We start from the raw sequence: 14,438 nt of genomic DNA, 5'->3' as shown, positions 1-14,438 counted from the left end.
AGTACTTCTTAGCATAGCTTAATTGAGTTATTCTGTAGTCCTTGAAGAAGTAATGTAATTGCTTCTTAAATTTTCCATGTGTTCTTTTTTGTTTTTTTTTCCTTCTGCAACAGTGTAATACAATAAGCAGAGAAAATCGAAATGTGGCTCTAGGATAAAGCACTGTGGCTTTCTCAACTTTTGCAGCGTGCATCATTGCTGAATTCTATTTGGGATTATATCATTTTTAGATCTACTCACTTTTGCTTTCTTAAAAGCTAGGGAAGAAAAAAAATTCCAAGTGAGGAGAAGATCAGAAGTAACCTTAACAGTTGTTATTCTTCCAGGATCTCAAGGCATACTTTTTTTTTTCTTTTTTTTTCTTTTCATAGAATCATGGAATGGTTGGGTTTGGAAAGGACCCTAAAGATCATCTGTTTCCAACCCCCCTGCCGTGGGCAGGGACACCTCCCACTAGATCAGTTTGCCCAAAGCCCCATCCAGCCTGGCCTGAAGCACTTCCAGGGATGGGGCATCCACAGCTTCTCTGGGCAACCAGTTCCAGTGCCTCACCACCCTCACCATGAAGAATTTCCTTCTAACATAAATCTACCCCTTTTTAGTTGAAAACCATTACTCCTTGTCCTATCGCTACGCTCTCTGACAGAGTACCTTTCCTGCTTTCTTCTATGCCCCCTTTAGGCACTGTAAGGCTGCAGTGAGGTCCTCCCAGAGCCTTCTCTTCTCCAGGCCAAACAACCCCAACTCCCCAGCCTGTCTTCATAGGAGAGGTGCTCCAGCCCTCTGTGATCATGTTCATGACCCTCTCTTCAACCTGCTCTAACAAGTCCATGCACTTATGTTGGGGTCCCTGAGCTGAATGCAGTTCTCCAGGTGGGGCTTTGTGAGAGTAGAGTAGAGGAGGAGAATCATCTCCCTTGCCCTGCTGGCCATGCTTCTTTTGATGTAGCCCCAGACGTCGTTGGCTTTCTGGGCTGCAATTGATTACATACTTTAGTTTTAGACATCTTAAAAAATAAAATAGTATTTTGATAAACAGTTTAAAAAATTATGCTTTAGTACATGGAAATAATGGACATGTTATTCAGAGCCTCCATTTTGAAAAACGCATCTTCTGTCAAAGCATTCACTAGGAAGCAATCTGTGTGTGTAGCATACCCCTCCACAATCCAATAAGGCTGTATTCAGATGTTCAACAGACGCTTGAAAATTGATCATTCATTGCAAGAGTGCTACTTCTATTTTACTTCTGTTTTGAGTGCAAGTTCCTATCTGCACATGGGCATATATATAAGCGGGTGTGTGTCTCCTCACTCTGTTAAAGGTTGGAAGAGAAAAGCTCCATTTGGCAGATGGGTATCTACAGTCCTGCAGGGAATGCACAGATTTCTGATGCTTTTTTTTTTTTCCACTGGAAAACTGAGCATGGAAGCGTTAGAGAAATATTTCCAAAGTCTGTGGACCTGACATACAAGAGATTAAACTATGTGCTTCTTGATACATGTGGAAATGCTGAACTACCATTTTAGCGTAGTGTTTACTCATAGTTTTTGCCTTGAATTCAGTCTATTCACCCTCAAATTAGAGTATTTAAAGTTTTAGAGCTTGGGGCTATAGGATAAATTCTAGAGCAAGAAAGTGTAATCTGTCAAATGTTTAACATTGGAAAGAGCTTATTTTATTTTCTGTGACTTTCTCCTCAGAGTCCTCAGCAGGATCTTGAATTTTGTTGGTTAGGAAACAATTTAGGTCATGTCTGAAATCTTAGATACCCTGTCAAAGAGATCTGAAAATTTTCAAATGCCAATAGAGAGAGGGAGGGACGTCTTTTTGCTGCTGAATGTAACATTGAAGCTATTCTACTCGTTAGAAAAGTTAGCAAGCTACTTGATGTCAAATTGATAGGTTCTGTGATTGCTGCTGCTTTGATTTCTGTACCTACTTTGCTAAAGAAAATACAGTAATTTCCCAAAATGTAGCTGATCTAAAATTCAGTTGATTTTATATGATGCTGTGGTTACGTGCACGTTGTCTTAACAAGAACTGAGTTTGGTTTGTTAATCTTTTCATAGCTTTTAGTCCGTTTTAACACTATTTTATTCTATTGCTGTTAATCCCTGTTGCCACTTTGGCTTCTGCAGTTCAGGTGGGTATGTCTAAGTTGGCATATCCATCACTCCCTAAGGAAGACAGTTTCTTTTGTGGGCACTGGGGGAGAAAAGCTTTTCCAGTGGGTACAGGTGCTGTGCGTGTTGCCACTTGAACTAATCCCCAGCTCTTGTTCGTAGTTGCCTTAAATCAGCACTGTATGTTCCTCATGCCACAGGGAATCAAGCTTTGCCTGATTGCTGCGGTTAATTTCCTCATTCCCTGGCTGCCATACACTTTTCAAAGGGTAACATCTTAAGGAGTTAACTGAAGCTGTCCTAATAAAACAAGATCCAGTGAAGCTTTTTTTTTTCACTTTGCTTTTTGTGAGTATCGGGATGAGAGGATATTGCATGTCTAGCAGTATGCTGCTTTCTGTGTTGAAAGCTGCATTGCAGGAAGGATCTATAACCAGGTCCCACTGGAAGGAAGAAGGATGGTGTTTTCACCAGCTGGATTCCTGCTTCAGGGTGGTGAGTTTTGTAGCTAAATCAGGAAACATTATAGTAGCTTAGGAGGCAGGCCCTACCAAGGAGACAACAACCATGTTTGCAGCATTACAAAAGATTGTAAACCTGATTCAGGTTTTAAGATTTACTTAAAGTGGTAAGTTTGAGTTACAGTTTAGCTGATACTGCTGCTGGATTACTTCTCATTAAACCTATTTTATTTTTTTATGATCTTGAATTTAACAGCATGCTGAACAAATGTGCTGATGTAATGACTTGCTTTAGTTGATAGATTGGTTGATCACCCAAGGCCAGAGTTGCGCACCTGGGAAGATAGAGTACAGCCCGTATCTATACGTGATATTTTGGAAAGGGGTCACTGTGGGTGAACAGTTGAATGTGACTTCCAAGTTAAAGGCTGTGATGGGGGAAAAAAATGTAACATTTTACTGAGTAGAAAGGAATTACAGAAAGAGCAATGATGAGTAGATGGCTTTGCTGAGACTGGTAACTTAATACTGCATGTTATGCTGTCTGCATTTTTTTCTGAACATCTTCAGAAAGAATGCAGAAAAAGGGCATGAGGTGTCTGCAGACTGGATAAGATGCTTGAAAGCAAGAGTTACGTAGGTCAGACAGGCTGGTTTATCAGAAGATTAGGATATGATTTATTCCAGCATACCAGTAGGTTGGAAATAAGGAAGGTCAACGAATTCTTTTTAATCTTGGGAAGACAGATAAGAGAACTAAGGCTTGCAGATGAAGAAAATATAAGCCGTAGTTTACCATTGTAATATACAGAACGATTTTTCCTTGTTTGAGGTATTCAATTTCAGGCTGGAGACATTTGTGGTGTATGTTTAGCCAAAGAAATTGCTGAACCCACTATCTGGAGAGTAAGTAAAACACGATAGACTGCAACATACCTGAAGCAAAACAATCTGATCGTGTGTTTTGGTCTTTAAACTGAAACAATGCAACTGCTGTCACTTCTGCTGAGACTAATCTGCAAACTCATAGTCGGGAATGCAAGCCTAATAAACACTGCAGATGTTCTGTTTGTGGGGTTTTGTTTAATTCATCCGGTATCCAGTTACACAGTGATTCTCCAGACAACTGAGTTACTTGGTTTTGTTTGTTTTTAACAAAGGAAGTTAATATTTAGTAATTTTCTGATCCGCTAACCATGCCGGAAAAACAAAAACAATCTAGATCGTTGATCTAGATCAGTATCTGGTTGCTCTAATGTGACTTTGTGAAGAGGCTAAAAGGAGCTAAGAGGTTGTGCTGTCTAGATACAACTTTTAAGTCTTTTGTAGAGCCAGGCTGGAAGTTACTCTCCTAGCTCTGTGTGTTCCAAGCTTGTGGAATACTACTTTGACTTTCCAGTCAAGTTCAGTGATCTGAAGCATATCTGCATACTGTAGTTTTTGAAACTGTTTATTTCCTTTTGGTTTAAAACTCCAATTTGCTTTGCAGGTGATTTTCTTGACCACACTGTTCTACCTATTAAGTTCCAGTGATGAATACTACAAGCCAGTGAAGTGGGTGATAAGCCTGACACCTCTGTCTCAGCCAGGTGCCTCCTCAAATATAGTTGGCCAATCTGTGGAGGAAGCAATAAGGTATGTTGCTGATTTCTTGCCCTTTTTGAATTTTTTTGTTTTTTTTTTTTAATTTTGTGTTCAATTACAAATACTAAGCACTTACAACAGCTCACTTTTCAAAGACATGACTTGAAAATCTCAAGATTTTCAAGATCTCAAGATTTTCAAGAGCCTACCTTGCACTGATGATTTTCCCCTCCTTGATAAGAGTAATTTGATTGGACTTGCCTAAAAAAAAAAAAAGTAGAAGTCTATGCTGTAGTGAATGCTAGTATTTTACAAAGCAAACTGATCACCCATCACATTCCAAACCCATCAGTGAGCACTGTGTCTGCAGCTATAATGGCATTAACAGCTAATGCAGCTCAGTAGGAGCAGATTCATAGAGTAAAACGGTTGAAATGGAGGACATGACATCTGTGCTGTACACGTTTTGAAGTTACTTACTTTGGGCTATTTTTAGTCTAATCTTGGGGACTAAGTACCCATTTGCCACTGGAATGTATTAGATATGCTTCTGGAGTGCATTTTCTGATTCAGTTTCATCGGAGAGAAATCTAGTTCATGGTCTCCCAAGACTTCTCCACTGTATGGACCAGATTACACCAAAGGGAAAAGCTGGGGAGCATTCCCCTTATCCTAGTTGAGATGCTACTGTACTGCACCTCTGGAGCGCATCCACAGTGTTTTATGCTTAGTTACCCTTCTTCTGTTTCATCTCTAAATTGCTGCATATTATTGAAGGAGGATTTTTTGTGTTTGTGTTTTTAAGTATGCTTCACTGAGATTTGACAAGAAAGCAATTTTGGGGTTGGTACAGTAATATATTTTACTGATCAGAGATGAATGAAGCTGTCAGTTTTCACTTATTAGCACTGTGAAACACTAACATGATGGCAACATAATAAATGGATTTAAATAACGTATTTAAGTCGTAGCTCCATTTTTCAAAAAGTTGATGGACTACGCAGAGTCAGCAGTCTCCATTTTGAGATCTGTATAGCTGCTGTCTCTTACAGTGCCACACACATATACAAAACATGAATAGAGCTTAAGTAGGTGATATTTTAAGCTACTTTCCAAACTCATTGCCAGATGTTAGCCATTGTTCTTAAATGTACTTTACAAGTGAGTGTTGTTTTCTTTTACTGGAATTAAGCTGTATCTGGGTACATTGTGGCAATGAGCAGGTTAGATCATGCTGTGTAAGATCTAGACCAACTACCATACTGCTACAGATGTTTGAAACGAAGGGGCAATCCAGGTAGAAGGAAACAAATTAAGAATTCTGCCAAAAAGTTAACAGCTCTTCTCTTGAGAGACTGCTATTAAGTTCTCATTGATTATGTGGTTAATATATCAGTTCTGTCTCTTCTGAAAGGTGTTGGCAGATCTATAAACTGAAACTTAGTCATCTCACAAATTGTTCTTTTTACTTTAGCCCTTGGTAGATGGGAACAGTATCAAAAAATAGAAAACAGCTTCTCTGGGCATGGGTACTCTACAAAGGGGATTGTATTAGAGGGAATTAAATTCATGGGTTTGTGACACAGGTGACCCGAGATACTCATCAGAGTTTAGAATGGTGGAAAGAAATAATATTAGAGAAACATCAGGACGAAGAGCAGGAAAGAGCTAGTGTACAGCAGTAATTGATAATATGATGAGAAAAAAAAAAGAAATATGATGAGAAAAAGTGTCTGGAGAATGTGGGATGTGGAGCTCCTAGTCATAGATTTTAGTAAAAACAAATTGAGGAGGAGCTTAGTCTGTGTGTTCATTAAGGTAGACTGAATCAGTCTTTCATATTTCTTTGTTTGGAGTAGTCTCTGTTTGGTACCTTTTTTGAATTCTGTAATTCTGAGATTTTCAACAGTTTCTCTCTTGCTTAATTGTACCAGAGGATTTTTCATAATTCTTCTAGATGAGCTTGCATTCCACTCAGTACCTAATGTGATCTTCAGTATGTAAATGAAGAGTATAATTAACAATTTTGCCTGTGTTTATGCATGTAGAAGTTAGAATCGTGGAATGGTTTGAGTTGGAAGGGACCTAAAAGATCATCAGGTTCCAACCCCCCTGCCATGGGCAGGGACACCTCCCACCAGACAGGTTGCCCAAAGCCCCATCCAGCCTGGCCTTGAACACCTCCAGGGATGGGGCATCCACAGCTTCTCTGGGCAACCTGTGCCAGTGCCTCGTCACCCACACAGAAAATAATTTCTTCCAAATATCTAATCTGAACCTATCCTCTTCTGGTTTAAAACTCTTACCCTGTGTCCTGTCACTACATGCCCGTGTAAAAAGTCTCTCCCCAGCTTTCCTGTAGGCTTCCCCTTTAAGTACTAGAAGGCCACTATAAGGTCTTCTTGGAACCTTCTCTTCTTCAGGCTGAGCAACCCCAACTCCCCAGCCTGTCTCCATAGGAGAGGTGCTTCAGCCTTCCATGATCATATTCGTGGCCCTCCCTTTAACCCGCTCTTACAGGTCCATGCCCTTCTCATGCTGGGGGCCCCAGAGCTCAGTACAGTAGTCCAGGTGGGGTCTCATAAGGGTGGAGTAAAGGGGGGGAGAATCACCTGCCTTGCCCTGCTGGCCACGCTTCTTGTGATGCAGCCCCAGATGCAGTTGGCTTTCTGGTCTACAAGCAGAAATCGCCAGCTCCTCCATCAGTACCCCCAGGTCCTTCTTTGCAGGGCAGATTTGTTTTATGAGTTGTCATAAAACAAGGGGAGCAAGGGTCTGCCTTTGTATTATGAATAATGAAATAATGAAACTTCTGTAATTGCTTTCATCATTAGACTTCAACAGCATTACACAAACTTGAATTTGCTCTCAAAATGCTCGTGCAATCCAGTTGACCAAAAGTATAGGCAGATCAGATTATAAATCTTGAAAGCCACCAGCTGTGTTGCAGCTCCCATCACTCTCCAGTGGGACATAGCACCCTCACAGAGCACAGAGCGCATCTAAGTAGTCCAGTCTGGAGAGCAGGGATGCTCGTGGCAAGCCACGTAGTTACGTCTCTGTGCATCAAATGACATTAAAATACTCACTGTTTCAAATCACTTCCACTGCTCCTTTATTTGAAACATGTTAGTGAGAAACACGAGGAAACATGGATGCAGTCTGGAAAGTGTGTTGCTTTTTGTCCTTTGCTATATGTCTGCAAGGAGAAGATCAAAGGGTGAAGAAGAGGAGGACAGTCTGCAAATGGTTTCTGTAGCTTGAGGCGTCACTGAACTTGGACGTGTTACCTGGCAAGCACCTGATCAAAGACCCTTTTCCATTGCAATGACTCTTCAGAGCTGTGTTGTGATCTTTCTCACTATAAGTACCTGTAGATTTCATAAATATTTTCCTAACTCACCTGGGGTCACACTGATTGGACAGAGTAGTGTTTGGATAAGAAAAGCTTTGCTGCCTATTTTGAGCCAAGTAATGAATCTGACTGTTTATGTCACAGTGCCTCAGATGGTAAGTTTCCACTTGAGTAGTGGGAGAAAAAAAGATGCAGCTTTTTCAAGCTTTTTTTTTATTTTTAAAAGTTTTTCAAGAGTTTTGAAGCTGAAGGGAATCCATGAGGTGAAATGCTTTCCCTTCCTCTGATAGGAAATCTGTTTATCTAAGACAGAAGGGAGGCAAAATGCTAGCAACGCACATCAGGTGGGAGGGGGACCAGCAGGGATTTGCCAAGGTGAGTCATGCCGAGGCCTAATATAAGAGGTTGCTTGGTCATCTGCGTGGGAGGTGGGAGCGTGGTGAATGTAATTTATGCTGTGTTTAGCAAGGCCAGTGATACATTTCCAGCAGCATCCATTTGGGTGAGGGCTCTACAAGGTGGGACAATCACCACTTCATGATCAGCAGGACAGAGCTCCACCTGCTCCATCATGTGGCCACTGGTAGGCCCAATGCAAATGGTTGCCTGAAGCAAAGGCCTGAATGGTGGTGGCCACGTTGTGCAAGGCTGTGAGCCTGCCCTCCAGTGTGGGGGAAGCTGGGCAGCTGCAGTTCAAAGAACCACAGAAGCACAGTGTTACAGAGAGACTCTTGCAGGTCTCCAGTCCAGGCTCCTGCTGAAAGCAGCCCCAGTCAGATCAGGTTGTTCAGGGCCTTGTTCAGTCCAGTTTGGATACCCTCAAGGATGGAGATTCTGCAGCCTATCTGGGCACCTGTTCTGTGTCTGAGCACCCTCATGGTGACAGTTTTTTCCTTTTATTTAGCTGGATCTCTCCATCCGCCATGCAAGCGTGGGCCTGGTGTCACTTGTCCTTCCACCACAGAGCACCTCTGAGAAGACTCAGGCTTCATTCCCAGTAGGCAGCCGTAGGCAGCAGTCAGGTCCACCCCTGAGCCTCACTTTCTTCATGCTGACCAAAGGAGTTTCCTCAGCTCGCCCTTGTCTGCCACGTGCCCCAGCCCCTCGCCATCTGCATGGCCCTGTGCCAGGCTCACACCACACTCATCAGTATCTTTCCTGTACTGGAGAGACCAGAAGGGGATGCAGGAGCCCAGATGCAGTCACAAAAGTGCCAAATAAGAGAGGACAGCATTTTTACTGTTTTATTTCTGCACTGTTTGTTGCCCAGTCTTTGAAAGAACTAATGAATTATTGTAAATGGACCTTAACAGTGCACTCCAGCGCTTCTTGGCAGACCTGAAACACAGAATGTTAGGGATTGGAAGAGACCTTGAAAGATCATCTAGTCCAATCGCCCTGCTGGAGCAGGAACACTTAAATCATGTCGCACAGGAACGCGTCCAGGTGGGTTTTGAATGTCTCCAGAGAAGAGACTCCGCAACCCCCCTGGCACCCTCACCATGAAAAAGTTTCCTCTCAAGTTTGAGCAGAACCTCCTATGTTCCAGCATGCACCCATTGCCCTTTGTCCTGTCATTGGATGTCACTGAGAAGAGCCTGGCTCCGTCCTCCTGACACTCACCCTTTGCATATTGATAAACATTAAGGTCACCCCTCAGTCACCTCCTCTCCAAGCTAAAGAGACCCAGCTCCTTCAGCCTTTCCTCCTAAGGGAGATGCTCCACTCCCTTAACCATCCTCGTGGCTCTGCACTGGACTCTCTCAAGCAGTTCCCTGTCCTTCTTGAACTGAGGGACCCAGAACTGGATGCAGTGTTCTAGATGTGGTCTCACCAGGGCAGACTAGAGGGGGAGAAGAACCTCTCTCGACCTACCAACCACACCCCTTCTGATATACGCCAGGATGCCATTGGCCTTCTCTGCCACAAGGGCACAGTGCTGGCTCATGGACATCCGGCTGTCTACCAGGACCCCCAGGTCCCTTTCCCCTATGCCGTTCTCCAGCAGGGCAGTCCCCAACTTATACTGGTGTCTGGGGTTGTTCTTTGACCAGATGCTGAAGTCTTCTGCTTCTCCAAAGGAACAGCTAACTGTTCCGATTGATCTGCTGTTGTTCTTTCTGCACCACCACAGAAGGTCTGGCTTCATCTTTTAAGTACCCGTTGGGTAGCCTTCTTGTCCTCAGGCTGAGAGACTGCCCATGCGAGCCCCACAGTGACCCTCTAAGGGATGACTACTTCTGTTGCCACTGTGCTGCAGCCTGAGGGAAGCCAGCTCCCCTCTTGCCCTCTTCCTTGGGACTGTGCAGGAGAGATGCTAACTCTTCATGAGGGGCAGGGATGGGAAAGAAGGGCTCACGCAACCCTGGCCAACCAACAAAGGCATTGTCGATTACTGAGAGGTCTCACATACAAGCCTGCAAGATGTCTGAGGATGGCCTCTCCCGTTTACTTTTGGGCACAGAGGTTGTACTGTGGGTATGGAGCTCCTTGGGTGCTCATGCAATGCCATTGATGTGACCGCACAGCAGGGAGGCCCTGGTCAGCTGTCTTGGAGGTGGATATACCTCCATGGCCTCTATACCATCAGCTACAGTGGTGGGCATTGCTCTTATGCCACAGGTGCTGTTTCTCCTCCACTTCCTCTTCGTGGGATATGTATACCTCCTCTTTGGTTCCAGGAACCAGTTCTCTTCTGTCCCATGCAAAGGTGGACAGCTGCTGCTCCAGGTGCTCATCCTTCCAACCATGCTGTCGCCAGAGGGCCTGGAAACTCAGTGAGTGGTGGGCCCAGCTGCATTTGTAGGGTGGGGCAGATGCCACCATGACATCAGGAAGCCCCTGTGATGCTGGGACACACACATAGCCATGTGTGGCTGTGTTGGGAGTTAGGTTCTGTGGCCTAAAAGATGCCTTTGTGTGGAAAGAGGAGGAGGGCTGGGGGGACAAGGGCCCCTTCCTTGGGATTACTCCCCCATGCCATTTTGTTAGTGAGAGCTGTCCCTCGGGCCTTCCACCTCCCCTCCTATTCTCTGGGCTCCAGCCCCCTGCTCACCCCATACCCAGGGTTGTCACCTCAATGTGATGGTGGCAGGAGTGTTTCCAGAGTGTCAGGGGTCATCCATCACCCCTCCACCCCCCGTCAGCAGCATGGCTCCCTAAAAATGGTGCAGGCCCTGCTCTGGACAGGAGCTGGGACGGGGTGAATCACCCAGAGTCCTGCACGTGGAAGGGGAGAGGCACAGACAGCCTGCGCCAGGTCTCCCGGTGGTCGATGAAAGCATTGCTGATGGTCAAGTGCTGTGAGAGCCCTTAGGTGCTGTCCTGTACCCCAGCCCCCAGAACGTGAAGAGGTGCCCTGAGTCCTGAGGGGGATAGGGAAGAGGGCCTGGCCTCCTGTGCTGGGGAGTCTGCTGGAGGGCCACTGAGGTCCTCAGGGCCTGGAGGGGGCATGGGGGGGAAAGGGGCGGTCTTAGGTGCATCCTTGCTCTTTTCTCAAGTGGTTTTTGTGGCTTCTTGCTTCCTCATTCAGAAGAAGGGCTCTCCTGTCACAAATAGCTCCTGAATGGGAGCCTTCAGGCAGATTCCTAGGAAGAAACTCTCGCCCTTCTTGGGGCATGGAGGGGAGAGGGAGGGATGCAAGAACTGCCTTTGCTCTTCTCCCTGTATCTGCTGGGGGTGGAACTTCCCAACCTGGGAGTGTATTTCAGTCTTTACAGGCTTCTGCTGGGACTAAGAGGCAAAGACGAACGTGAGGAATGGCCTGCTTCTGTTTCGGTCTTTCCCTCTAATGCATATGTGGTCTGGTGTTTCTGATCTGGACATCTGCCTTTGCCCCAGGTGTTTGCCTTTGAGGGAGTTGTCCCAGTGCTTATGGGCAAGTCCTGTCAGGCGCCAGGGCATCCGTTGTAGGGGATTGACAGGGTTTGAACTGAGAACAAACAGGGTTCTGCAAACTGTTCATAAATCTGTCCTTCTCATTAGAATAACTTACATGATTTAAATGTTCTTATATCTCTTCAGAATAAGCACCTCTGTATGCTTTGTTGCCATACACTGCCTTTGTTCCTTTTGATAGCTTGCTTCTTGGGGATGGTAAATTGTAACCTGCAAGGAAAGGGAGGGTCAATATTTGTATGATGATTCCATAAAAAAAACATGGCAAAAAGCCTGGGATGAAGAATGCTATCAAAAGCACATGACTGTTGTTTTTTTTGACTGATGTGTGAAGTACTCACGCTATTCCAAGTAAAGAAATTCATTCAAAATGCTAAATTCAGTGCTGCAATTCCATGTACAATCACCTACAAATCAAGAGGGAAGTAGAAATTTAAGAAAATGGTAATACTTCTGAACACTGTTAGTCCCTCAGTAGCAACGTAAATTCTGTCCTCTAATTGACTTGGTCTTTCGTGCCCAGATATTTGATCTGTTTCTCTTTTTTTTTTCTTTTTTAACTTGGAAATAATCTCAGGCCTTTCTCACTTTAATTTTGTTGGTGTGACCACACTTTACTACTACTACTGCTACTTCTTGACAAATGCTCCATTTGCCCTTCCTGATATTCTTTCCTCTTTTTTCTTTTTTTTTCCTTTTCATTTTTTTGTTTTTCTGTATATCCTTATTACTTGACTTGGTAGGTATGAGCACAAAAATGTGGTGGGTGAATTATGAAAGTAGTATTGCACCTGCATAGTGTTCAAGAGTCTCCCTTGACTGAGTGTTGTTTAGTTGTCCATGAATGTAACACGTGTGATTTTCACTGGAAATATTACTGCAATAAAGATGGGAACCAGTGGAATAGGGAGGGAGCTGGCAAATATGGCAGAAGGGTTGTGCCAGAACAAGATGAGCTGTACAACTTCTTTTGGCAGCACTTGCAGTCATGTTTAGGAAGGTGATTTACTTTTGAAATGTGAAAACCAGTAAGACCAGTTTACTGGATTTAGATTTTTTTTTAGTTCTCAAAAGTGGTCCTTGAAGTGATTTGAGAGCAAGAGGAAATCATTATCTGCATGTACCAGATGGTGAGATTTACTTGACTCAAAAGCTTCTGTAAAATCAAGTTAGTCAGTCACCTACACCCCTGTGTAAGTAGGAAATTCATGTCGTTCAGACTTTACCCCTTAAATAAGGAGGTGGTGCTTTTGTCCGGATTTATTTTTTCTGAGTGGATGAAGCAGTGATTCTCCAATTCACAGGTCTCCTAAGTAGTAGCATGCACACCTTTGCCTGAACCATTTTCCTTTCCCTGAGCAGCATGTCGTTCTCCTCCTGAATGCACCATACCCTTCTTCCCTGAAGCTCCCATTCTGCTTGCTCTGGTGGAGATATTGCACATTACTAAGTTGCATGTTGTCACGGCCTCAGTGCAATTTAGTGTGTGCGATACTTTCACATGAGTGCATGCACACGGGTATGGCTGTGGCTTAAAGTTACTGCAGCTTTCAATTTTGGTGGGGCCTGATTACGTTGTGAGATGGTCTTAAACCCAGATCAGTATTTTGAGTGATGTCTTGAAACGTTTGTTAGTGGAAGTTTGGTTTGTAATGCCAGGAAGATGAGTACTGTTTGTTTTCAATTTGAGAAGGGTTATCATTATTGGCTTCATTTTCTTCATTTGTCATGTACGCTTCAAATTCGATCAGATTTTTCATTGGCTATATAAACGTTTCTTAAAATATTGGGAAATATTTTAGTCCCAAAGTAATCATGTCCTTAATTGAAATTTGGCATAAGGAGAGATTTGATGTGAAGAGAACCTATGGTACCTGGATGGCTGAAATAGGTTCTTAATGGTTTTTAAGCTTCTATTTATTAACATTTAAAGAGATCTGAAATGAGCTATCATGAAGAAAAAAAAAAATCTTAGCTGTTTTAAGTATCTGGTTTGTTTGCTGTGTCTTCCAGGCAGTAATGATGGAGAAAATGAAGTGGTGATACAATTCCCACAGAAAACAATAATCTTCCAGCATGTTTAAGCTAATGCTTAGAAAAGCCAAAATGTGTGATCTTGTTTATTTTACTGCAACATTAATAATGTCTTTCAGAGTAATTTTTCAAAGCCACTGTTAACTGATTATGTTTTGACTGAATTTTTGCATGGTTGTGTGTGTTCTTTAGTAACAGGAGTATCTCTTGCAGAAATATGTTTTGTCACAAGAATACATTTAACAGAAACATACTAAAATGTTATAAAGTCTACTTATGGTGTATGTTAAGAGATGGCAATAGAACTAAAAACGATTCTGTCTTAAATAATTTCCTAGCTTAAAATAGGGAATAATATATTTTTAAAAATTTAATGGAGGAAAGGAAGGCTTCAATTAAGTTACTGAACAACAACAAAAAAAGTCTAGACTATACTATAGTTTATAAATCCAGAAGAGCTGCTGTACTGTGCCACTGTTTGCAGAACCAGACTGACAGTAATTGCAACCTGATTATCCCAGTGGGATAGATAACGAACGGTATATGTCTGATGAGAGTTTTAGTAGTAGTAACCACATGACTCACCCATATCACAATGTTAGATAATCTTAAACATTGACCTGTATGAAAAAAAAAGCATTTGTATTTACCTGTATCTCCTTTTATATCCAAAATACTTGTTCTTACTAAATACAGTTGTCTGTATGTTGTTTTGCATACACATGATTTTAAAAAGGTATTCAACGGATTACACAAAGGAAAAAAGACATTAAAGGAAAAAAAATAGTTTTGTTTGTTCCTGCTTAATTGTTACTCTTTTTTTCCCAACTATATCTGAAACTATGGAAAATTACTGTATACACATACTTTGGGTGAAGCATATCACAAAGTCTGTAGGAATTTTCCGGTTTACTATGCCTAATACACAAGATTATTTAAGTGCATAATCTGATGCTTGGAAGAAAACAGTTCTCAAAACTG

General features: G+C 42.9%; 1 protein-coding gene across 1 annotated transcript in view; it reads left to right on the top strand.

Moving 5' to 3' along the window:
• TMEM245 (transmembrane protein 245) overlaps positions 1 to 14,438 on the top strand; it is a 90,574-nt gene that overhangs the window by 51,982 nt on the left and 24,154 nt on the right. Inside the window, exon 14 of the mRNA XM_040547763.1 lies at positions 4,077 to 4,222. Within this exon, the coding sequence (XP_040403697.1) occupies positions 4,077 to 4,222 (146 nt within the window). The remainder of the gene's footprint in view (positions 1 to 4,076; positions 4,223 to 14,438) is intronic.

The sequence above is a fragment of the Cygnus olor genome, chromosome 2, assembly GCF_009769625.2.
Source record: "Cygnus olor isolate bCygOlo1 chromosome 2, bCygOlo1.pri.v2, whole genome shotgun sequence".
Lineage (NCBI taxonomy): Eukaryota > Metazoa > Chordata > Aves > Anseriformes > Anatidae > Cygnus > Cygnus olor.
Note: the sequence above shows the minus strand (reverse complement) of the source record. Positions and strands in the feature narration are given on the sequence as shown.